Source organism: Anolis sagrei, chromosome 1 (genome assembly GCF_037176765.1).
Source record: "Anolis sagrei isolate rAnoSag1 chromosome 1, rAnoSag1.mat, whole genome shotgun sequence".
Classification (NCBI taxonomy): domain Eukaryota; kingdom Metazoa; phylum Chordata; class Lepidosauria; order Squamata; family Dactyloidae; genus Anolis; species Anolis sagrei.
In genome coordinates this window covers 306,953,928-306,980,184 of record NC_090021.1, presented here as the reverse complement: position 1 = coordinate 306,980,184, position 26,257 = coordinate 306,953,928, and the positions used below count along the sequence as shown (strand labels likewise).

Below are 26,257 nucleotides of genomic sequence, written 5' to 3'. Positions count from 1 at the left end.
CATCTCCTTCCCCCTCTATATTTATTTGTACTCTGCTTTTCTCAAACGACTCGTGTGGAGACTACCGAGAATAGGCTATTGAGGCAATTCCATAATACTCTGAAATTTCACATATGGATATTCTTGATTGCATGAGTAGATGTTGTTAGTAATGTCTTGGTTACTAACTATTAGCAGTAATAATGTGGAAATACCCTATGCAATTGGAGCTATTTATTAAATGAGCAATCTTCAAACACTACACCCCTTCCTGGAAATTACAAAAAAGTAATGTTTGAAGTGGCCTTGAGGCCCTTATGTTCTCGTTTAGAAATCTTCTCTCTTCCTCTTTGGGCCGAAACAGACATGGAACGATATATTTGAATATATGCTTACCATTTCATTTAACAATGGGTATTATGGGGGAAGAGAGCAAGCATGCAACATTGGCATATGAGTTTAGTAGTATGGTTATGCTGAATGCCCTTGTTGCAGTATAAAAATAATGTAAATAAGTCAAGAGAGTATGCTGTCATACCTATTTTATATTTTTAGGGGACAGTTTTCACCATTAAGAATTGCACTTAAATGGAAAAAGAGTTTATCTAGTTAACTGCTACTTCTACTTTATTTAATACTTCCATAACTGAAAATGACAGGAATAGACACAATTGCACAGCACAGCTTAAGGAATGCAGTAATAGCAGCCTTTTTTTTTTTTTTTTACTCATAGTTCCTTCCCTTGGTTTGACTTGACAACTGTTCAGCGAAAAGATTCACCTTTTAGCCACCTTCTTGCAACAGATAAATCTTTCCAGGACAACATTGCTTCATTGTATTGTAACATGCTGAAAGTCAAATTCTCCAAAACTAAGGAAGATTCCATATCAGTTTCCTTCAAAAAGCCTTCTCTTTCAGCTCTCTTGTTGAATCCCACCAAACCTTTGACCTGGGGAGTCGCTGCGACTTGTAAAAGCAAAGTAGAAGAGGCATCAAGTACTGATTCTGAAGATACTTAGATCTTTTTATCCAAATCTCTGGAAACAGCAAGAGTTTTATTTTTCAGTACTACTAAAAATATATTTATTTCTAAAAATAATACAGTCAAATCATTATTTTGGAATAATAATCAGCATGCCCCGTTTAACTATGTGCAGAGTAGCAACCCAATAGTCATTTTCAATCAAAACCAGTGGAGGAATGTATTTTGCAATAAAATAGCAGGAACAACAAATGCCAAGCAGAAATAAATTCCAACAAAATGAACAACATACGGTAATTGTTTTTGTTTTGTTTTTTAATTTTAGAGGGGATTAGATTGATCTGTATATTATGGAAAAAGTAACCAAATATTATTGCAGAGATTTGGATCAACTCATAAAAGAATATCAAAAGGTTAGGAGAAATAATCATTTTTTTCAGTAGTTGCATGACCATCAGAGAGAAAGAAAGAATGGGTAACATCTACCTCACATGGAGAATACTCCAACCACTGGGCTAATTTGTTCTGCAGAGGCTGTAACTGCAGCCTACACTTCCTCGTATGGTGCATCCACTGTAGAATTAATGCAGTTTGTCTACATCAGGCATGGGCAAACTTCGGCCCTCCAGGTGTTTTGAACTTCAACTCCCACAATTCCTATGTCTGGTCTACATTCTATCTGTTATGGCTCGATGCTATTGAATCACGGGAGCTGTAATTTTAAAAGATTCTTAGCCTTCTCTGTTGGTGCCTCACCAAACTACAACTCCCATGGTTCTACAGTATTCAGTCATGACAGTAAATGTGGATATACCCTTAGCTCCACCTCCTAAAAACTAGCTAGGGAAGGAATATTGAATATTAATTGCAATATTTTGTTGAAGATAACAGTGATGGTGCTATTAAAGTGCCATCCCCACTCACAATCATTAAAAGTCCATAAATCCTGATCTGCACCCAATCAGCAATTAATCCTCTTCCACAGGGGAAGAGTGAGGGAGGGCAAAGTTAGATTACTGGCCAAAGTGTCCAATATCTTTTTGGTCAGTGAACCAAATACTTTGGCTGCAGCCACATATGTGGCATTATTAGCTCCTGTTTCCAGATCCCCAATCTAACCTAATAAAACTTAATGACTTGTAGAACTCCTTGCAAAAACAAAATCACATGAAGTTCAACCATGGGGAAAAGACTGGGAATTAATAAAGAAAACAACAAATGGTGAATTTGACAGTTATATGAAGATAAAAATTAACTTCTAGAATGGTAGGTTTGCTTTGTTTGAAAGATGTCACAAGATAACAACTCTGGTTCAGCTGGATGCTCAGTGAGTAGGAACCACTGGATATTAAAGTGCAAGTTTTGACACATGTAAAAACAATGTATTTTTATTGCAAAGGAACTGAATTATGTTGTTGTGGACTTTCAGGCTTCGAACCTACACATTGTGATATTTGTTGTGAACTTTCAAGCTCCAAACCTTCACTTTGTGATAGTTGCAGTGGACTTTCAAGGTCCATTTCTTCACACTGTGAGACTTGCAGACTTTCAAGCTCCAAACCTTCACATTGTGATGCTGAAGGCTGTGGAGTTGGAGGCTTTGGCTCATAATCAAGCAATCCTTCATTAAGAATAAATTGAGAATAGGTCAGGGCATCACTTCGCGGTCCAGTTCGAGATTTTTGCTCTAGGAACAAACCCGTATTATCTCTGGGTGGAAGAGCGATGCTTCTGACAAAAAGAGGCTCCTCTATTTTCAGCAATTCGCGAATATGCCGTGACACCTCCTGCAAACCAAAAGGAAGCTTAACACAATATCTATTAGAAATAGAAAGTAGGACTAATGTCAGGCCTGACCTAGGACTACAAATATCTATTTCAGAGGAAGAAACTCAGGAAATGCTAGACTAGGACTTTCAATGACAACAGACTTGGAGTCACCCTTAGATGGGGGGCCTGAATTCCATGGCATTTATGGCAACCATCCAGCTGAAGTAATGGTAACCAAAATACAAAAGCAGGCAGTCTCCCATCACCAAAGTCCCAGGGCACCATATTTGTCAGGAGTGAAGGAAATCTTTTAGAATAGAAATTTGCAAGATGCTTCCAACTGGTCTTGGTGGGAATCTGACAGACCAGGCTACTTAAACCTTCTGTTCTAGTATCTCCACTGCTTGAAACACACAGTCTTCCCTTTGTGAAATTGAGCTGCTACTGTTGTGCAACAAAGCATCTTCTGTGGTTCCTCATTGTGTGTTGCTGTAATTCACAAGCATGGTTGTGTTACATGTCAGCAACAAAGCTTTGTTATCTTAAAAGTTATGCATTGAAGCCAGGATATGAATGCTAGGATAGTGCTCACTGACACTGGAAAAAAATATATCCAGAAAAGCTGACTGAAGGAATGGTATAAAATTCGGAGAGCATTTGCAACAGTCACATAACAATATAGTATGTCTTCTAACTACTAGGAACATGTAACTAAAACATGGGTCTCACCTTCATATCTTCAAAATCTGTTATCCCAATCTGTGGAAGATTTGAGCAATTCACATGGATTAATTTGCGACCAGAAATGAAATTTGCAGTAAAGCACTCCTGCTTAAGCAAAATAAGAAATATTGCGTAGTGAGAAGAAGCCATACTTTACTTTCCCCCTTTTCCTAGTTGAAACCAATTGCATGTGTAGATTTAAGAATTCACGGTGCTATGTATGATTATTCATCTTGGTCCCTTTTGTGGTGTGCGTGTGCTTTTGAATTATCTGTCAACTTATGGCAACCTCATGAATTTAAAAGCATTTTTATAAGGAATATGCAAGGCGCATTTGCACCCTTAGAATTAATGCTATTTGATTTAGGTAGTTTTGTCAGTTCCTTCCTCAATGTGTATTCCCCGCCCCCCTCTGAAAGAGACATCTTTATAACTTTTGGTGAAGTCAGCTCTCCATAGCCACAGATTCTATATCCATGGATTCAACCATCCACGACTTGAAATTTTTTTTTTAAATCCATATAATAAACCTTGATTTTGCCATTTCACATAAGGGTGCAAGATTTCACTATGCTATTGGCTGCATATAATGAGACTTGAGCAGCCATAGATTGTGGAACCCATGAGGGGTCCTGGAATTACAGGGAGCACACCACTCCGCTGTTACACCAGCTCCACTGGCTGCCAATTAGCTTCCGAGCACAATTCAAAGTGCTGGTGTTAACCTATAAAGCCCTAAATGACTCCGGCCCGGTTTACCTCTCCGAACGTATTCTTCCCTACGAACCATCAAGATTACTAAGATCATCTGGAGGGGCCCTGCTCTCGGTCCCACCGGCCTCACAAGCGTGGCTGGTGGGGACGAGGGACAGGGCCTTCTCGGTGGTGGCCCCGCGACTCTGGAACTCTCTCCCGCCAGAGGTTAGAACCGCCCCAACAATCCGGACATTCAGGAAACAGGTGAAGTCGTGGTTATGGAGACAGGCTTTCGAAGAATGAGACAATGATTTGGATGGAAGACGGTGTATATTCGATTTTAGTATGACGACTGACCACTGTAGTTTTAAATACATGTGCTTTTTAAATGTTTTAAATGTGTATTTTGATATTTTACCGATTGTATGTGTTTTTATGGTTGGAAACCGGGCTGAGTCCCTCTTAGGAGGTGAGAAACTTGGTATATAAAACTTTGAAATAAATAAATAAATAAATTCTGGGAGCTGTAGTTGTTGTGGGGACGCCAGGTTGAGAATCATAGAATCATAGAGTTGGAAGAGACCTCATGGGCCATCCAGTCCAACCCCCTGCCAAGAAGCAGGAATATTGCATTGAAATCACCCCTGACAGATGGCCATCCAGCCTCTGTTTAAAAGCTTCCAAAGAAGGAGCCTCCACCACACTCCGGGGCAGAGAGTTCCACTGCTGAACGGCTCTCACAGTCAGGAAGTTCTTCCTAATGTTCAGATGGAATCTCCTCTCTTGTAGTTTGAAGCCATTGTTCCATTGCGTCCTAGTCTCCAGGGAAGCAGAAAACAAGCTTGCTCCCTCCTCCCAATGACTTCCTCTCACATATTTATACATGGCTATCATGTCTCCTCTCAGCCTTCTCTTCTTCAGGCTAAACATGCCCAGCTCCTTAAGCCGCTCCTCATAGGGCTTGTTCTCCAGACCCTTGTAAGTAATAGAAAGAAAAGGTGTCACTATTCCTCTCACTTATACCCCTCCTGATCCTCACCTTGTACTGAGGGAAGCCCCTGGCTGCGATCCACTCGGCCACTTCCTCGGGGCTCCAGGCCAAATGCGCGGGGCCCGTGGAGGCGGGCGGCTCTGGTTCCTCGGGGAGTTTCTGCTCCGACGCCTCCGAGCCAGGCCTCAGCTCGGCTTCGGCGGAGAGGCCGCGGTCAAGCTTGGCTTTGACCCGAGAGACGGAGCGGCGCTTCCTCCGGAGGGCCCTCCAGTCGCCCCCTTCCTCCCCTTCTCCCCCTTCCTCCTCCTCCTCCTCCTCTTCGTCCTCGTCGTCGTAGTAATAATCCTCGTCGTCCTCTTCATCCTCGTCGTCGGCGTATTCTCCCTCCGCCGCCTTGTCGTCTTCGTCCTCCGTATCCATCTTGAAGAACGCCGGCGCCATGGCAACGAGTGCTTCCCTAGATACCGCCACTTCCGGGAAGTGTCTCCATCTTGCCCGTCCCCGGCCGAGGAAGGCGCTGCCGCAGCCCGCGCGAAGATTCCAACCTGACGGCGGGGGTCGGCTTTTCCCGGGAATTTTCGGCTCCGCTCGGGTCTCCTCGGCTCTTTTCGGCCGGCCCCGATGTCGGACACGATAGCCGCGACCGCTGGCATTCACTTCGAACCCTCCGCGGCCGGGGGCTTCGGAAGCAGTGGCAGCATCAGTGACGGTGGCTCCGAAGGGACAAAAAGGGACGAGAAGCGGCTCTCACCTCCGCTTCCGCCTTCTCCAGGTCCATCAGAGGGGCAGTTGGGTCTCCTTAGCGCCTCAGGTGAGGAATGGGGGCTTTTTCAGGGTTCCTGTTATCATTTGTCATCACCACCATCATAATCATAATAATAATGATACTCAGTTCTTGTGGGTTTTTTCGGGCTATATGGCCATGTTCTAGAGGCATTTCTCCTGACGTTTCGCCTGCATCTATGGCAAGCATCCTCAGAGGTAGCAAGGTCTGTTGGAACTAGGAAAATGGGTTTATATATCTGTGGAATGACCAGTGTGGGACAAAGAACTCTTGTCTGTTGGAGCGAGGTGTGAATGTTTCAACTGAGGATGCTTGCCATAGATGCAGGCGAAACGTCAGGAGAAATGCCTCTAGAACATGGCCATATAGCCCGAAAAAACCCACAAGAACTGAGTGATTCCAGCCATGAAAGCCTTCGACAATACATAATAAGGATACTTTATTTGTAACCCGCCCTATCTCCCCAGGGTGGTTTCCAATAAAAAGAGGCAAACATTCAGTGCCAATAACAAAACAGATCACAAATAAACTCAAAAAAGCAATAAATAAGAACCACCACAGTATGAAACTAATAATAGCTAATCCAAAAAGTAACAAAATATTGTTGAAATTAACGACTTAGATCAATGGTTCTCAACCTTTCTAATGTCGCGACCCCTTATTTATTTATTTGTCGTGTCAGGACAACCAGTCAAATTATATTACATTTCTAACAGGACAAAGCAAACAAACAGACAAAATACAAAATCTGTGGGTTTGGTAGTTAATTAAATGTCCTTTGACCAGTATCTGGCCACTTGGAGTGCTTCCGGTGTTGCTGCAAGAAGGTCCTCCATGGTGCATGTGGCAGGGCTCAGGTTGCATTGCAGCAGGTGGTCAGTGGTTTGCTCCTCTCCACACTCGCATGTCGAGGATTCCACTTTGTAGCCCCATTTCTGAAGGTTGGCTCTGCATCTCGTGGTGCCAGAGCGCAGTCTGTTCAGCGCCTTCCAAGTTGCCCAGTCCTCTGTGTGCCCAGGGGGGAGTCTCTCATTTAGTATCAGCCATTGGTTGAGGTTCTGGGTTTGAGCCTGCCACTTTTGGACTCTCGCTTGCTGAGGTGTTCCAGCGAGTGTCTCTGTAGATCTTAGAAAACTATTTCTAGATTTAAGTCATTGACGTGCTGGCTGATACCCAAACAGGAGATGAGTTGGAGATGTCTCTGCCTTGGTCCTTTCACTATTGGCTGCTACTTCCCGGTGGATGTCAGGTGGTGCAATACCGGCTAAACAGTGTAATTTCTCCAGTGGTGTAGGGCGCAGACACCCCGTGATAATGTGGCATGTCTCATTAAGAGCCACTGTTTTAGCGTGGTGAGATGTGTTCCACACTGGGCATGCGTACTCAGCAGCAGAGTAGCACAGCGCGAGGGCAGATGTCTTCACTGTATCTGGTTGTGATCCCCAGGTTGTGCCAGTCAGCTTTCGTATGATATTGTTTCTGTCACCCACTTTTTGCTTGATGTTCAGGCAGTGCTTCTTGTAGGTAAGAGCACGGTCCAGAGTGACTCCCAGGTATTTGGGTGCGCTGCAATGCTCCAGTGGGATTCCTTCCTAGGTGATCTTCAGAGCTTGGGATGCTTCTCTGTTCTTGAGATGAAAGGCACATGTCTGTGTTTTGGATGGGTTGGGGATCAGCTGGTTTTCCCTGTAATAGGCAGTAAGAGCACCTAGAGCAGGGGTCCTCAAACTAAGGCCCGGGGGCCGGATGCGGCCCTCCAAGGTCATTTACCCGGCCCTCACTCAGAGTCAACCTAAGTCTAAAACGACTTGAAAGCACACAACAACAACAATCCTATCTCATCAGCCAAAAGCAGACCAGACTTCCCATACACTAATAAGTTTATATTTGTTAAAATTGTTCTCCATTTTAATAACCATATTGTTTTTAAGTGTTTTTTTGCACTACAAATAATTGCAGTGTGCATAGGAATTCATTCATTCCCCCCCCCCCCCAAATTATTATCTGGCCCTCCAACAGTTTGAGGGACTGTGACTTGGCCCTCTGTTTAAAATGTTTGAGGACCCCTGACCTAGAGCTTCGGAGAGCTTCTGTTCAACCATCTCAAAGCTCCCTGCTTGAGCAGTAATGGCACGATCATCAGCATAGATGAAACTCGCATGCTGGTCGCTTCTGTGGTGAGAGAATCAGCCGTCTATGAAGACGTTGCCCAGGGGACGCCCGGATGTCTTAATACAGTTGCTTAATACAGTTGCTCATGTTGTGGTGACTTCGTTGCTGCTTCATAACTGTCATTTTGCTACTGTTATTAATCGTAATGTAAATATCTGATATACAGAATGTATTTTCATTCACTGGACCCAATTTGGTGCAAAATACCTGATATGCCCAAATTTGAAAACTGGTGGGGTTGAGGCGAGGGACTGATTTTGTCATTTGGGAATTGTAGTTGCTGGGATTTATAGTTCTCCTACAATCGAAGAGCATCCTGAACTCCACCAACGACGGAATTGAACCAATCTTGGCACACAGAACTCCCATGACCAATAGAAAATACTGGAAAGGTTTGGTGTGCATTGACCTTGAGTTTTGGAGTTGTAGTTCACCTACATCCAGAGAGCACTGTGGACACAAACAATGATGGGTCTGGACCAAACTTGGCATGAATACTCAATATGCCCAAATGTGAACACTGGTGGAGTTTGGGGAAAATAGACCTTGACATTTGGGAGTTGGTAGTTACTGGGATTTATAGTTCACATACAATACATTTGGAACCCCACAAATAGATAGAATTGAGCCAAACTTCCCACACAGAACCCCCATGACCAACAGAAAATACTGTGTTTCCTGATGGTCTTTGCAGACCCCGCTAAAACTCTTTTTTAAGAGTAGAAAGTGGGGTATTAATAAAGTAAATAAATAAATAAATAAATAAATATCTTAAACATATGTTGACATCCAACCGGTTCAAAAGATTGGTTTACAGGAGCATCTAGGAGTGAGCGTATCACACCTATCCTAAAATCACTCCACTGGCTGCCAGTTAGTTTTCAGGCAAAGTACAAGGTGATGGTTTCGACCTTTAAAGCCTTACATGGTTTGGGTCCATTGCATTCTCCCGTACAATCCGCCCTGCACACTTTGGTCTTCTGGGGGGCATCTGCTCCAACCAGCCAGAACCCAACTGGCAACCACTACCCAGAGGACCTTTTCATCAGCTGTGGAATGGCCTACCTGTAGAGCTCCTACAGTTAAATCAGCTGCTGGAGTTTAAGACACAAGGGAAGACCTGTCTCTTCTGGCAGGCCTACCCAGACAGTCTTTAAACATAAACATGAATTTTCATGCAGTTTAATGTCTATTTTGTCTGTTTTAATATATATATTATAGAGATATGTTTTGGTATGCCACTATTATGGAAGTACGTTTCAGTGTGTGTATTTGTGGTGTTTTTGCTGTGTTTATGTATTTTAATTGTTTTGTAACCTGCCTCGAGCCATGAGGAAAGGTGGGTAAGAAATCCTATTATTATTATTATTATTATTATTATTATTATTATTATTACTATTACTACACACATAACTTGAAGGTATTTTTATGCAATAATTTAAATTTTGTACATGAAACAACATTGACAAACACTGAGGCCCCTTCTGTGCTTCCATATAACTCCAGATTATCTGCTTTGAACTGGATTATCTGAGTCCACACTGCCTTATAATCCAGTTCAAAGCAGATAATCTGAATTTTATTTGGCAGTGTAGAAAGGGCCTGAATCATCAGAAAGTGGATGCATATATTCTGGAGAATTAGTGCAGTTTGAAACCAATAAAGTGAAGTGAAATAAAGTGAAGTGAAGTGCTTGCTGATACAGTTGCAAGGTAGAACATTAAAAAAATCCTCGGTGAGTCCTTGCTATATCCATATTAGGGATTTTCTGTATTGACTAATATTCTGGGGCTTATTCTGAAACCCAAAGTCTGTCTCCCATTAATTTAAAAACTTTTGTATCTAAATAGCCAAAGATAAAATCAAAGAGAGCAAAATCAGTTTGCATTATAATGTTACAATCAACATTAAGAGACAGCAAGAATTAACAGAATGTTCTCACCAAGTACATAGTAAAAAAGAGCTTAATATTCTGTGATAAAAAGTAAAGTGTTTTAAATAGTAGTGGGAGCCAAATTCTAATACTGTATTAGATGCTTGCAATGTATCTTGATGTAGAATTTGCTACTCAAGCAATAATCTTTACTTGATCAACTTTCATATGCTATAGCACTGTTTTGATGAAGTTGTTTGTCAGGAGCTAGCATCTAATAACATCCCTTGAGGCATTGTCGTTAGATATTGCCCTGCCTTATGTTCCCTAGCACATCAGCTATCTGTAATTAAAGCACTGTGTGTTGGTGTAACTGTTGCATCAGGTAACCTAGAACAGTAAGCCAACAACTCACCAAATTGTTTGGGCTACATAGGCAAACAAATTCTAGAAGTATTTCTTTCTGGGAGGCAACATTCCATAATTAATAACAGTTTCCTGGGTCTGACATGGTGGGAAACTATGGTGAATTAAGGAATTTCTAGGTTGGCGATGGCTTACATTAAAGGAGTAACAGGGGAACTATATCCACAGACAAAAGGCTCTTTTATAGATCATATTTTAGAGATGAGATATGATTGCCCATTGTCATCATTATTTTTCAGAATTTTTTAAAACACATAAATCTAACTTCAGTCACATCAGTCTTAAGATTCTATTCTACTTGGGAGGACATACCCGTATATACTCGAGTATAAGATGACCTGAATATAAGCCGAGGCACCTAATTTTACCACAAAAAAAACCCCTGGGAAAACATATTGACTTGAGTATAAGCCAAGGGTGGGAAATGCAGCAGCTACTGGTTAATTTCAAAATAAAAATAGATACCAATAAAATTACATTAATTGAGGCATCAGTAGGTTAAATGTTTTTGAATATTTACATAAAACTATAATTTAAGATACGACTGTCCAACTGTGATTAAACCATTGTTCTAACCTTCAATGTAAATGTGCTTACGTATCCTTCCAATAATAATAAATGTAAATAATAATAATAATAATAATAGAGTGAAATAATGAAAATATAATAACATTTATAACAGAGTAAAATAATAAATGTAATAAAATAATAATAATAAATAGAGTAAAATAATCAATGTAATAAAAATAAGAATAATAACAGATAATAAATCACATTGACTCAAGTATAAGCTTAGGGGGGCTTTTTCAGCCTAAAAAAGAGCTGAAAAACTCAGCTTATACTTAAGTATATATGGTACTTAGAACTACAGCCTGACTGTAGTATTTCTGTGTTTGAAAGGTTGCCATCTTTAATAAGAAATCATGTCTTCAAGCAGCCTAAATATAATTTAAAAAGTTGTTAGATCCCATCTGATCTTTGAAGTGAAGAAGGGTCAGCTTTGATTAATACTTGGATGGGAGACTGCTAACGAATACCAGGTGTTTTAGGCTGTATTTCACAGGAAGGCACTGGCAAAACCAACTCTGAGAATTCCTTGTCTAAGAAAACCTTATGAAAATATGGGTTTGCTATAATCCAAATCAGCTTGCAGTTATGCACACATACACAGCGCTGGATTTATAAGTCCATAGAATTTGCATATTGTCAGCCCAGCTAATAGTGTTCTGCCTGCAGTGTAAACAGTTTTTAAGGAAGTAAGTTGTCGGCTTTAAGATATGCTGCTTACAGAGCCCAAGGCTTATCTTATAAGCACAAATTATATTGTGGGTTGATTCTACCACAATAAGCTATGTGCTGCGTCATCTATGGGCTACTGTTGGCTTCTTTTTTCCAACCACTTCTCCAGGATATTGTTACTCTAGTTTTAAATGCCATGCTTTAGTCACGTCTAGGGTTTCTTTCTGAAAAGCATGCTTACTGCCTTGAAACAGAAACCTTCTTGATTCATGTGCTCACAATATTTTTTTTCATACTTTTTCCTGGAAGTAGCTACTTTCTCTGAATCCCACTAAGACAGGTATGACATGGAAAAACAATTTGACTGCAAGACTTTTTGTATTAAATATTGGAACTTAGGTAATGATGATTTCTGTTTTTTCAATACAGAGAATGAAGATATAACTCAGCGGCCAGAACCTACACCCCAGGCAGAAGTCAGTCTGGGAAATGATACCTCACTATGCAGGTAGGAAATATGTATTTTGGACAGAGATCTGTGTTACGTGGTGTTTAAGGAAAAAGAAAAGGAAGATATACTTAATTTCTCATATGAGGGAGGGATTTAGAAAGCAACTTTCACCTATCAAGATAAAATAGAATTTCTTTGAAGTGCTTCATTTTGGAGTTTTATTTGTTATTCTGGTAAACATAAAATCAGTGATGGTGATTTGTTTGGATTCAGAAGCAAACTTACAGATTGACACGTTGATTTTAAAAATCTGTATTAGGAAGGCAACGTTTATAATTCATATCATATGTAGTATCTGCAGGTGGGACTTACAGCAAATTAATTGGTTATGCATTATTCAAGCACTGACCTATAGGTGCTTACAATGATCAAATACTAAAGTACACTATACCTTTCAAAAAGAGAAGTAAGTGGATGAGTCTTTGTTCCGTTATTGTGGGAACAGAATGTCAGATTTCAAAAGCGATCTGAGATAATCCTGTCATATGCAGCTGTAGCATAAAAGAGATAAATCCCCGGGGCCTCTGTAATTATATCCCCATCGGGGGATGCTGTGCAACAGTCCAATTGATGCCAAATAGGCTTTTGCTTTAATCTCTAGGTTAGCATGAACTCACTGTTTAAATGGCTGTGGTTACTCACTGTTTAAATGGCTGTGATTCTTAAAATCTTTGTCTTTGATTTCCTCATTGGTTCATAGGCAGTTTCTGAACACTGTCTCAAGGTATCACTTCCTACCTGTAAATATAATTGCTTTGAACTCTCAAAGAATTAGATTGAACTAAGAGACACTTGCTAAATTCAATGGTTTATTGAAGGCTATGTGAATGGCTTTAAGGAACAAAGCTTTCTCGGTGGTAGAACCCATTGTTAATTTACTTCCTAAGGAAGGTTGTCAGACCTTTCCCCAGGATTCTCCCAGGCAGGACACAGCCAAGCTTTGAAGCTGCAAGGCTATTTAATGCTAATAAAGGTGATTAACTGCAACATTCACACTTACCTCAAACAGACGAGAGTTCTTTCTTCCACCCTGGACAGTCCACAGATATATAAACCACACTTGCCTAGTTTCCAACAAATCTCATAACCTCTGAGGATGCCTGCCATAGATATGGGCGAACATGGCCATACAGGCTGGAAAACTCACAGCAACCCAGTTTTTCCGACCATGATAAGCCTTCGACAGCACATTGTCAGACTTGTTTGCTGTTAACCATAGCTAATTTCTTTGGACTCGAGGTTTTTGCATTGATAGTATTTCCATCTTTTCACTCCTTTTAATAATGAATGGAGTTTAGTGATTTGTTTTAATGCTTCAATACATATCTTGTGTTTTCACCCCTGGGGGTTATTTTATGCATAAGATATAACAGTCTCTCTTGAACAAAAAAAAAAGTTCAATAGAAGCCTAATTTATATTTTGAAAATGCAAGATATTTTAGTACCAGTGTTCCTGGAATTTTCTAGTTCAGCTTGGAGTGTGGATCTTGCTAGATACCTTAAAAATTAAAGTGGACAGACCAACATTATAACATATTCAGATCTGTAAAGGCTGGATTCTTGATTCCACAGATAGTAAGAATATAGAGAGATATGAAATGAGACTGGTAAAGCATTCATTTTTGGGACAGTCCTAATATAAAGGAACTGTGAAGTGAAATAATGGTAGTAAGGAAGCACTGGGTCACTGAAAAAAACACCTGATGTATATGAGCTCCTAGAATCAAGCTTATTTAGAGCATGGTGTTAACCTAATTAATTTCACTTTGCATTTTGTTACTATTGGTGACTTAAAACTGATGAGTTTTATTTCCAGCAACCAATAGTTTTGGTAATCATATGGAAGTTATCTTTCTCTGTCAGTTTAAAATTTGCAGGATATTGGTTTGAGTTGCCCTTGTATCCACCCCTCTTCAACAGTGCTTGCACAATACTTTTTCATGCAGTGGCGAAAAAAGTGCTCCTCCTGCCTGAAAAGTACTCTGTGTGATTGGATCCTTACATCCCTGACTTATAGGCTACACAAGTCTCCCAGAGAATTGCTCAGGACTGGCAAGCTTTTGCAGAAAATTGCACCCACTTGCCTGTCATTTTTTAAGCTGGGAACTTTAAACAGTTGTGAAGGAAAAACATACAATAAACTTGCTTGGCTATCCTAAAGTTATCATGAAGGCTGAATGCGTGTTTAGCCATTGTTTCCCATGTTTGCTGGTAGAACTTGTTTTTTTTCTTTTCTGAGTAAGTATAGCTTGAGTCATGTGATGGCTATACTTCAGGCTTCCTAATGTTATCTATATGGACACAACTATTTATGAATTACTACCAGTGATTAAATATTTCTAACCTTTTTTATTACTAGCACTAAAAGCAATGCAGCATAAAAATGCAGAACAGCAATAATCAATAGTACAGTATAAATGCATCAATAAATCAGCACCAAGTGGTGGTTAATAAGACCTAAAAGCTTGAGTAAATAGTCAGGCTTCCATGTGGTGCTAAAATGTTGATGGCATTCGACCTGTAGAGAAAGAGCATTGCATATAGAAAAGATACAGCTGAGAAAGCTGTAGTCGTTATCTGGTTACTAGCCCAGCAGTGATAAATACGGGGTATCAACATTTCCTCTGATGCTGTTACAGCCTCATCCAATCTACGTAAATGTATGACAGAACCAAAAATCCACTGAGCATCCAAATCCCTAGGACAGTCTTACATCCTTTAGGATTAGTGAGAATAGAGGAGACAGCTATCACTGTTGTGCCTCTAGCTATTTGTTTATTTCTTTTATATAATATAAACCCACACTCATCAAACACTGTAAACTATTTTGTCAAATTGTGAAAGAGAAGACTCGCAGCTCAGTAATACATACATGTCCCATAGTAAAGCAAGTACCTGGAAAATTGCTTTATTAAATTAGAGTAGGCAACTGTGAACTAGGTGAGTCAATTAGGAGAAAATACCATAGCTTTAGAGATTTTTATGATTCTATATGTAGTGAGCAGTATCGGGAGGGTGAGTAGTTGGCAGGAACACTAAGGTCTTAGGCAAGCCTCTTATGCCATTTCTTTGCTGTGACATCTGTGTACATAAAACAGATTTGGTATCTCTCTTTTACAAGATTTTACTTGTGAAAGTTGCATCTATCAACATAGAGACATGAGAACAAACTGTCAAATTGCTATACTATATTTGGGTGGTGTGGGGTGGTGGACAAATTAATTCTGTTAGATTGTTGGGTATTTTGTCAAAGTTGGTGTTTACAAAACATCCCAAGAGATTATTGGATGGGCTCAGCTGGATTGTTTTCTGCTACCTGTGGGATTACAGTGCAGAACAATGATTAATTCCTGCTGTACTTTCACTTGTGTGTGACAAAATTCACTTCGATGTGTTAGACATAGATGGTAGAGTTGTCATGTTTCTACAGTATCCCAAATCTTTCTTTTAGCCCTTTCTCCCACTTTCCCTTCAATTTACCAGAAAATTGGAAATTGTTGTTTGCTTCAGTTCATCATTACAGAGTGCTCTTAAAACATTGAATTTGAAATACTGTCTTTCTCTGAGAGGCTGCAGAATGGGTCCTCTCTAAATGAAGATATTGCAAAGGATTCTGAGTGTGGTCATGGAAATCAAGAAGAACAAGATGTAGCAGGAAAGGAGATCCTAACAGATCAAGTCCAGCAACAAAAGGAGGTGGGAGTTTGCCTCTTGGGTAATATCTTACATAGCATTATAATGCTGTATTCTTTTGTTTCCAAATGCAATATTCATATTTGGTACGCTAAGACTATATGCTTGGTGAGATTTGCTTGGGATACTCTTTTATAGTATATGTATATTTCTGCTTACATTATTGAATTCTTCTGTTCCTTTGATATGTTAGGGTTTGTAAACTTCATTAAATATATGTATTACATGCAAATTATTCATGACAGATATTAACTTTCAATTGCAATTTTTGAAAACAAAAATAAAAATGTAGATTGTAGCCCAACATATTAAAGTAAGAATAAAGTTTGATAGAGTGACAAAGTTGTAAAGACATTTCTCATGACTTCAAAAACTAATACGTATGCAATTAGATCTTCTATTTATTTTAATAATAATATCTTCAGAGAATTGCTGAACACACTGTATCAACAGGTTAAAAGGGCATAATAAAATGTAAAGCTTAATAATGAAATAGCTGGATCTTATTAGACAGTCATACTGAGGAAACATTTTTCTCCATAGGAGGCTCTTGTGCAGGTGAGAAAATGCCCTACTCCAGAAGGGCCAGGTGATATAGTCATGATACAATCCGAGTACACTGGTGCCGTAGATGTCCTCTCAGCAGAGCTCGAAACAACTGATCTGCTGGGAGAGCAGAAAAAAGGTGAGGATAAGATTGTATTGCTTTCTCCTAGTGTGACTTAGAAGCCATTGTTCTAAGCAATAAACATTTGTAATATTGGTGCTCTATTGTCATAGGGTATGCTAAGTGAAACTGATCTACAAGTCTGTAGAATAGAAGCCCTGAAGGTCATGTAGACTCTAGTATAACACATTTCTTATTCTCAATTTGGTGCCTTCTGAATATTCTATTCCTCTCATTTAATTTTAAGATGCATTATCAGCTTGTGGGTCATGTATAGTACATGACAGGAACAGAAGTGGAACCTACAAGGAAACAGGGAGACTCAAACATTGTCATCACATTTATTTCCCTGAGATGCGTTCTCAAAGCTATAGTTCTCTGGAGATGCAATGCAATCTGTTCTACTTAGCCAATCAGCTCAATACGCTTATGGTGGTAATTTCTTAAATCACAATCAAGCTACTTTCAGTAGCTATATGTGTAGTAAGCTATAGTTTGGTATGTTATTAATCAGCACAACTGTTTAACTGTAGAATAACTTTTAAAATACATGTGCAGTACTTGGTAATCTGGTCGATATCTCCTGAAAATACTGTATTTCTTAGCTTAGAAACTGCATCAGTAGGTTAAAAAGGCCTAATAAAATATAGTAAAATATAATATTTAAAGAAATAGCTGGTTTTTCCTAGAAAATAATAGTATAAATTGAGTTAACATTGAAATAGCAGTCTCAATCAACCCAAAGTAAAGTTGGAATACGGTGTAGAGATCTAAAGGAGGGAAAAAAGTCATGATTTATTTTGATAACTCTTCTAGCACATAGAGGGGAATTATTATTATTTCTGAAATATAGCAAAATTATTAGACTGCCTAGTTCTATTAAAGAAAAGTTCCAAGTCCATAATGCCATCCTTGTTTCTTTCAGCTCGACCACCTCCTCTGATTCCACCAACCACTTGGACCAGCTCCAAAATAAGAGATTTCAAAGCAAAGATGGCCAAGGAAAAGAATACCCGAATGGTGGTCAAACGGGGTGAGGTGTTAACAGTCCGGGTGCCAACTCACCCAGATGGAAAGCGTGTCTGCTGGGAATTTGCCACAGAAGATTATGACATTGGTTTTGGGGTCTATTTTGATTGGACTCCTGTTACTAGCACTGCCATTACTGTCCAGGTCAGTGAATCAAGTGATGAAGAAGATGAAGAGGAAGAGTTTGAAGGTCAGTACACAACTAGAAAAGTGGAATAACACTTGCCGTACCTCATATCTATTTATATTTATGGTTCTACAATTTTTGAATCCCAAATGAGATCACACAGATCATCTTTCCTTTCTGTTTTGCATTTCTTTTGCAAAACAGGCTTTGCCATTTTATCCATTGCACACTGAGAGTCAGAATAATGTAGTAACTTGAATGTTAGATCAGGAACTTGGGAAACCAAGGTTTGAATCTCCCTCATTCATGGAACTCTGCTGAATGACCTTGGCCAAGGCACTCTCTCTGATGTGTGCTGCACCTTGGAGTGCTTTTGTGAGCTGCTCCAAATCCCTTCGGAGAGATGGTGGCGGAATAGAAATAAAGTTTTATTTAATTATTATTTATTATTATTATTATTATAGATGAAGGTAATGGCAAAACTCTGAATACATCTTGCCAAGGAAATCCTGTGGCAGAGCCACCCTAAGTCAGAGTTGACTTGAAGGCACGTAAGAGCAACAACCCATTATGGCTGAAATAGTTCATATAGTTAAAACATGAGGATGATAGTAAAATTATTAACATTACCAAAAATCAGCAAAAAGGATTTAAAAAGAACAACCAGATTGTCTCAGTGGCCATGGGTGCATCTACACTGTTGAATTGATGCAATTTGACACCACTTACTTCCATGGCACAATGCTATGGACTTCTGAGATTTGTAGTTTCATGCAGTTCCAACACTATTTGGCAGAGAAAACCATAGCAACCATGATTCCATACCATTGAACCATGGCAGTTAGAGTGGTACCAAATTTCATTAATTCTACAGTAAAGATGTACCGTGTCACTTCAGTCAAACATACAACAATTTCTAAATTGAATTTTTTTTTCTCCCCTCAGTAATTTACAGCTCTCCGGCTGTTTGGTCCTTCAACTCCCAGAATTCCTGACAATTGAACAAGCTCGTTAGGACTTCTGGGAGTTGGGAGCCCAAACAGCTGGAGGGCCACAGTTTGAGGATGCCTGTCTTAATACAAAGCTCAAATCATGACTGCATGCTAACCCTCTATGCAGTCACAATGCTTGCATTTTAACTCCAGCTATATGTACTTAATTTCATAGGTCCAAAAACACTGGATTTAGCAATGATGACAACTTCCTTAATTATTCTTTCTCCAGTCATTGAAAGTAGCTGTATGTTATCTTTAAGTTTTCATCATCGACTATAGTATGCAATATACAAACTTGTGGATACTGAGGAATATACCGGTATTAGTGTGATTAACTATTCTATAAGCATGTACAGCATCACATGATATTCTTGGTTTTTTAAAGAAATTACTAACATATAAGACTAAGGTGTTGAATTGCAAGAAGATACTTTTAGAGAGATATAGAGCTTCAGGGGCATTGTGAATAGGAGCTGTCTTGAGAGCCACGTCCAGCATGTGGCTTTATGTCTTCTTCATATAGACTTCTTTGATCAGCCAGTCTTACCCTAATTTATTCTCTTGGCTGCTTAAAGTGTTGTGTGTTTTTCTTCTCAGGACCTATCCCTGTTGGTGATGTGGAAAGGGGTTCCAAAAGCTATTTGAGAAGCCGTTATGGGGAGATCATGTCAGTCTACCGAAGGGACAGCCACCATGAAGTGCAAATAGGCAGCCACGAGTATCCAGGCGAGGGCATCTATTTGCTCAAATTCGATAACTCTTATTCCCTCCTACGCAACAAGATTCTTTTCTTTCATGTCTATTATACCAGCTAAGCAAGGATGGAATGGGTGAGATGTAAAGAACTGGAGACAGGTCTGTGACTAGAGGTACTGCTTGATAGCCAAATCTTATATGCATCTCTGTGCTTATGTGCAGATGACTCCTTTCAGTTGCGCTTCACTATGAAGGTGGGGCAAGCAATCACTGGCAGTTCCACTTTGTTTTATGCAGACACCATGCTGGATTTTTAGCCTCAGCAAAGCAAGTCACTGGACTTCAAGTGTTTGCCTTTCCTTTCTATTGCACTTGTATGAACTCAGAAATATGCCTTTTACTTTTTGGGTAAATATGTTCTCTTCTAATATGCTGGCTGCAAAAATTCACTTGGATCAACTGCCAAAGCAGCCTGTAGAACTAGTGCTATTACTGTGATGTGATGCGTTGTCGTTTGCCTGGTCCCTGAGAATCTCATGAAATTGAATGTAAGCCTTCCACACCACTGGAAAGCGTGCCTTTCTTCTGCCTCCAACCACACTGGCATGTTCAGTGCAAGGCACAGCCGGGATTCAGTTTTTGACATACATGTTTGGATAGCAGAGCTTGACTTGAATCAAAGGTCAGAGTTGATTGAAGAGTTAAGACCTCATGAATTCTCTCTTAATCAAGGGAGTAAAAGAACCATGGGAGAAGGAAACATAAACCATAAAACTCTTGTTTTTGGGGAAATAATTGAAAAAGCTGTCATCAACAGAAATTACTTCTGGTTCCTTCACACCTTTTAAGGCACAATGTGCTGATTGGCTTTTTTCATAAATTTAGCACAGCGTTAGATATAATTGTCAAACTAGAATTGAGTAGGTAAAGGTAAAGGTTTTCCTTGACTTTAAGTCTAGTTGTGTCCGACTCTGGGAGGTGGTGCTCATCTCCATTTCTAAGCTGAAGAGCAGCCATTGTCCATAGATGCTTCCTAGGTCATGTGGCTGGCATGACTGCATGGAGCACCATTACCTTCCCGCAGAAACAGTATCTATTGATCTACTCACATTTGCCTGTTTTCGAACTGCTACATTGGCAGAAGCTGTGGCTGATAGCATGGGCTCACTCCGCTCTCCAGATTTGAACTGCCAACCTTTCGGTCAGCAAGTTCAGCAGCTCAGTGGTTTAACCTGCTGTGCCACCAAGGGGCCCTTATATAGACTTGACTAAAAGGATATAAAATCCTCTAATAAGTGGAAGCTCAAGACTGACATGGGATATTCCGGGTATTTGTTTTTTAAAAAAATGCATCACCTTGACAGTCAAATTGAAGCAGTCTGTTCTCTGCTGCCTATCACTTCTTACCTATCTATAGTCTGGATGTGGTTATATGATTGTTGTGCTTCTTACGTTTGCTATGCTTCACTTCAGCTCCCCGACAGTATGAAATTTCAAACACGCAGGTCTAAGTGCACCTACCCAAACCCAACTCAAACAAAATAGTACAGGACACAAAGTGACAGTGAGGCAATCATTGACCCACATATTAGCCCTTTTCCATCTTCAATAAGGGCTTTGAGTTCTTAGTCCTGATAAGGATTCTGCAGTTTGTCCATGTTTTGTTATGATATGGTCTCCACCAGTGGGTCTAGGCCTTATTTTTGACATTCATCATTGAAGCTCTCAGGACTATCAGTAACCAGTAAGAGTCTCTTTTCACACATACCATACAGAGTTCAGATGCTATTGCCAGTTTTTAATTAGTAGCACAATTTCCTATTCCATATCGGAATTTGGCAATTGCATCATCTGTCATTCACAGCTCAGGTCTTAGAGGATATATGTATGTAGCTTATGGTTGTCTCTGCAGCAGAGGATGTATAAATGTATACAAAGATTTCAGATGCAAATGTGAATATGCCTTTCAAAACAACTGCTCTCTGTGACATTTTGTCTAATGTGTTTTTACTTGGTTCTTTGCATGATTGCAGCAAACATTCATAGTTTATCATAGATTTTTGGAAACCCTTCTAGGGAAAGCTGTTGTTGTATCAGGTTTAGTGAGGGGACCACATAAAGCCAAAGAACCCATTTTCCAAAAATGCTTCATATTCTCTTTGCCATATTATGTACTTTGCTAAGTGAAGCTAATAATGTAACTAGAAAAGTAAATAGAACAGGGAAAGACCATTTTTGCAATCAATACATTTTTAACAGAAAAGGTTCATGGAATTATATCCTAGACTTTTTTCATTTCTGCTCACTTTAAAAAAGGGGGTCAAGTGCAATTTATCTTTCATCAGGGTGTGATGTGAGAAACAAATGCACAACTTGTTGTAGACCAATAACATGAAAAGGAGAAATGAATACAGTACTTGGTTTAGGATGGGGAATCACAAACAATTTAGTACTAATTGAAAATGAAAAATCTTTGACGTAAAGGATAGCACATATATTTCTTTCTCTATAAATGAGCTGCATAGGAAGTGGTCTCAGACACTTCCCTCATTTATTTTGTCTCTTTTAATTACCTGTAGACAACTTTTTAACAACTTGCCTTCCCCGAATGTAGATTTAAACTGTGGTTATTTGCAATTATTCAAGGTATTTCCCTTGAAACCTTAATCTATTTACTTTCCACACTATACATAGCTCATGTTTTATGTGTCCATTTTGAACACAAGGCCACTTTTTTCGTGTCAGGAGCGACTTGAGAAACTGCAAGTCACTTCTGGTGTGAGAGAATTGGCTGTCTGCAAGGACATTGCCCAGGGAATGCCTGGATGGTTGATGTTTTACCATCCTTGTGGGAGGCTTCTTTCATGTCCCTGCATGGGGAGCTGGAGTTGTCAGAGGGAGCTCAACCTGCTCTCCCTGGATTTGAACTGTGGACCCATCAGTCATCAGTGCTGCTGGCACAAGGGTTTAACCCATTGTGACCCCAGGGGCTCCACAAGGGCACTGTTTTGTTAGACATTGGAGATGATGGGTAGTTGTTTTATTTAAAGTTCTTCCTGAATAAGGAGTATAGAAATAGAGGTTGTATATATTAAGTGTGCATGTTTGAGCTAATATTGTGCATGCCTAATTACAACATTTGCTTAAAGACTTTTTTTGCCAAGCAATAAGGACTGTGCTCTCCCAGATGATAGAAAACAGGATCTTATTTCTGGCTGTCAGGAACTAATTTGAAGATGAAGGACAGAATTTGAAATTGTTGCTTTTATTGTGTAATTCTATTCATGCCACTGAGGTTTGCATCATGTGACAATGTCTGCCTGGTCACATCCTTCCCTCTTCAAAATTTTTCAAACTTTGTAGTGGCATCAGATTATATATCCTACCCAAATACTATCCAAAATATCTGATCCAAATACTTGCCAGACCAAGACTTGCTCAGGCATAGGGATGGCACCAATCTATGCCATCATATGCCATAAGTTGGTATCTTCTCATCATAAACCTCTTACAAAATAAATAATGAAATAATTGAATCACAGACCGAAAAACTTTGGAGGCCTCTGTGAGAAACAGCTAAGAAAAATGTACGTACTAGTTTTGAATTGATGCAGTTAATTTTTGTCATTTTTACATGCATTGGTGTAGATCACGCATGGGCTAGCTTTGGCCCTCCAGGTGTTTTGGACTTCAACTCTCACGTTTCCTAAAAGCCTCAGACTCTTTCCTTTTAAGTGGCTGAGGGGGAAAACAAAAGGGCCTAAGGCTGTTAGGAATGGTAGGAGTTGCAGTCCAAAACACCTGGAGGGCCGAAGTTTGCCCATGCCTGGTGTAGATGGAAGAGAACTGCAATTTCAGATAAATCAGCTATAGTTTCAGAATGGTTGAAACATAGGATAGACATTTTCTAAAATTATATGACTAACTTTATAGTAGATGTACTTTGAGCATTGTTCTGCATGATAACTATTAACTATTGGCTAATTTATTCCTTTTCATCATGTACAGAAGTAACATGATGAAAGAATGAAAAATATATAGCAATTAAAGATAGGGAGGAACTATTCATGTCTACCATCCAATCTTGGTAGCTCTTAAAAAAGATTCTCTGAATGTTTTATGGCTTTTTATAACCTAATTTTGCCCTCTTTTAGTTCTTCCTCTTATTAAAAAGTCATGAATTACTGTTGTTAATTTTATTTATTTCTTCTATTTATTGCTGTAATAAAATTCCATTTGGTCAGGTTTCTGTGTACTTAGTATAATAAAGAAGGCTATTAGATAAATGATAATCTATGTGACAATCCATTCTAAGGAACTCTTAATGTTACTTGGAGAAAATTAAAACTGCCTTGACAATCGCCTTAAAACAGTTAAGGGTGTCAGAATTAAAAAGAACTATGGGATATAATGTGGTTATAGTGTTTTGAGTGTTGCATTATGACCCTGGAGACCAGAGTTTGAATCCCTACTCAGTCAAGGAAGCCCATAGGGTAACTTTTAGAAAGTCAAATTTTCTCCAGCTCAGAGGAACCCATGATAAACCCCTATGATAGAGTCACCCTAAATCAGAAATGACTTAAAGGGACATAAGAACAATATGACATAAACCAAATCTATATTCCTGTTCAAATGCACCTGGGAGTAAGTACCATTTTAGTTCGTTGGGGCCTACATCTAAGTTGATATGCAGAAGATTGTACGTATTATTGAACTTATAGAAAGAATCCTATTGACTTGTGCCTTCAAAGCATGTTCTTATTCTTCCTTTCTTGAATGACAAGTTTAAGACAGTTCATTGCAGTGATATAACCTGACTTCTCACTATGTTGTTTGGAGGAATAGACAGTGCCTGCTTTTAGTTGTTCATTCTCTACTGCTCAGCCCATGACACCAAGATAGGAATCCATGCAGCAGAAGAGCCTGTGCATTGTTTGTTTTGTGGCCATGATTATCTGGGGGAAATCAGTTGGACAAATGCTCTGTTTAATCTTAAAGCATGCTGTGGCCTTAAGTGGCTCTTTTGTTTTGCAATATAGGCAGTCCTCGAGTTACAAACATCCAACTTACAAAAGATTCATAGTTAAGACTTGGGCTGAAGCAACAGGAAATGAGAGGAATCTACCTCTCAGAAGAGTAATTCATTATTAAAAGAGTTTTTATGGGGAAAAGGTGTTTCCACTAAAGCTTTATCACCAATACTTGTTTCCACAACAAGCCAAAAATTTCAAAATCTAATTATCACAGGGACAGAAAGTGAAGTGAAATCTTCTGAACAGACAGCAAAACATGTCTGTGCTATCCAAAATACTTGTTCAACTTAAGAACAAACCACAGAACCTATAACTTGAGGACTGCCTGTAGTTAGTTTGCCACTTATCATTTAGCAATGGTAAATCCTAGAAAGCAAGATTAATATGGGTTGAGTTTTGTTTATTTGTTCTTGTTTAAACAAAGGATGTGCAATTTCAGAATATTGTGTTTCCTTAAGAGGCAGACTTTTGAGAATTGCTAGTCTTGAACAGAGAGCAGTTACTTCCTTGTTCGTTCCTTTACCCATAATGTTTGAAAAATTTAAAACAGCAATCCTGTCCAATAAAACAGCTTAGGGGAATACATCACACTCTTGGTTCAACTCACATTGATATGTCTGAACGTTCATGGATGCATCTCTAAGCATATTTATTCTGGAGGACCCCTTAGTCATCTCTGGTAATTATTTCTGACTACCAAGATGTATAAGGATGTAAAACTACTGTGTTTTGATTATGGCACACAACATGCCAGTTCCAATGTGAAGAGTTTGAGCTTGGTGAGAATCTTTGAATACCATTGCTCAGTGTCATATAAAAAAATCAAATTACATTTAGATTCATCTATCTTATATATTTCTGATGTATATAACAGTGTCTTCTGAACAGCATTGGCTTCCTTAGATATCAATCAAAAGTTATTCCCAACAGTGTAAATAACATAGTTTAATGAGGGACTGGTGAGCTTTCCCGCTGAGCTTCAAAATGTTTGGAATCTCTTCAAATTGTAGTAGTGATTTGTCATGCAGAGTGGGGGCTTATTTTTTAAAAAATGCAATGGACTTTTGACTGATAAACCAGTGATGGGTGGATTTTTCCCTAGGACATCACTAGAATAGTCTTTTATTTATTTTTTGGACATTCAAGACAGAAAGAGATTTTGCATAATTCAAAGCTCACATCCAGCATTTTAAATAGGTAGTTGGCATCACATTACCAGCTAGGTGTTTCCTCTTGTTGTTGTTGTGTCATTAACCATTAATGGATATATAATTGGACAAGAAATCCAAGGCATTACATCTATGGCTACTACTCCTAAAATCCCTGCTCTTCAATGGCTGGAGAACATGTTGGCTGGAGGATTTGTAATCCAATTTTTGCCAAGTTCTAGAAACTGTTGGCTAAACCCTGCCCGAGAAAGGCTAAGTTTTGTATAATGTGGTGATGCATAGGATTAAATGGTAAAAAGATGAAGATGGGCATTGAAAGTCTTAACGTTTTGACAGAAACACATGGATATGCTGTGTTGTCTTCTGAAATGATCAGGCTCTGGCTGCAATATGCCTGCGAGTCAGAATACCAGTTTGGTGCTCTTTTTCGGCACCGCGTGAGGCTTTTGTTTCTGGTATTATTTTTTTTGTAAGATTCCTCCTCTTAATCTGAAATCTTATGCACCAGATATGTATGTGTTTGTATCCTGCCGTGCATTCTTTTTTGTTATTTATGTTTTGGTACTGGCTTGGTACAGTCTTTCTAATGTGTATGCTGTTGAAACAGAATGTAATGTCTGTTACACTTTATGAAGTATCTGTTTTGTGACTGTATGTTTGATTTTTTAAAAAACTCATTAAACCTTTTCAGCATTCACCCAA

The 26,257-nt window shown here is 39.2% G+C and overlaps 3 protein-coding genes across 3 annotated transcripts in view; 2 read left to right on the top strand and 1 right to left on the bottom strand.

Annotated features, from left to right (window-relative positions):
- NOXRED1 (NADP dependent oxidoreductase domain containing 1) overlaps nucleotides 1-3,957 on the top strand; it is a 17,371-nt gene extending 13,414 nt beyond the window's left edge. The window contains exon 6 of the mRNA XM_060757844.2: nucleotides 713-3,957. Coding sequence (XP_060613827.2) covers nucleotides 713-998 — 286 coding nt within the window. The 3' untranslated portion in view covers nucleotides 999-3,957. The remainder of the gene's footprint in view (nucleotides 1-712) is intronic.
- SAMD15 (sterile alpha motif domain containing 15) lies at nucleotides 2,334-5,845 on the bottom strand. Its single transcript, XM_067462898.1, has 3 exons — nucleotides 5,190-5,845; nucleotides 3,461-3,490; nucleotides 2,334-2,748 (listed from the first exon to the last, which is right to left on the bottom strand). Exons 1-3 carry the CDS (start codon nucleotides 5,580-5,582, stop codon nucleotides 2,350-2,352), a joined length of 822 nt encoding a protein of 273 aa, XP_067318999.1. The 5' UTR covers nucleotides 5,583-5,845; the 3' UTR covers nucleotides 2,334-2,349.
- Nucleotides 5,763-26,257, top strand: TMED8 (transmembrane p24 trafficking protein family member 8). The gene is made up of 6 exons (XM_060757855.2): nucleotides 5,763-5,952; nucleotides 12,065-12,143; nucleotides 15,716-15,842; nucleotides 16,383-16,524; nucleotides 17,432-17,725; nucleotides 19,255-26,257. Exons 1-6 carry the CDS (start codon nucleotides 5,763-5,765, stop codon nucleotides 19,470-19,472), a joined length of 1,050 nt encoding a protein of 349 aa, XP_060613838.2. The 3' UTR covers nucleotides 19,473-26,257.

Coding starts and splice junctions, on each gene's coding strand:
- SAMD15 (XM_067462898.1), bottom strand. CDS start 5,582: ATGGCGCCGGCGTTCTTCAAGATGGATACGGAGGACGAAGACGACAAG. Junction 3,491..5,189: donor GGGGCTTCCCTCAGTACAAG/GTGAGGATCAGG, acceptor AATCTTCCACAG/ATTGGGATAACAGATTTTGA. Junction 2,749..3,460: donor CAGATTTTGAAGATATGAAG/GTGAGACCCATG, acceptor TTTGGTTTGCAG/GAGGTGTCACGGCATATTCG.
- TMED8 (XM_060757855.2), top strand. CDS start 5,763: ATGTCGGACACGATAGCCGCGACCGCTGGCATTCACTTCGAACCCTCC. Junction 15,843..16,382: donor AAGTCCAGCAACAAAAGGAG/GTGGGAGTTTGC, acceptor TTTTCTCCATAG/GAGGCTCTTGTGCAGGTGAG. Junction 16,525..17,431: donor GCTGGGAGAGCAGAAAAAAG/GTGAGGATAAGA, acceptor TGTTTCTTTCAG/CTCGACCACCTCCTCTGATT.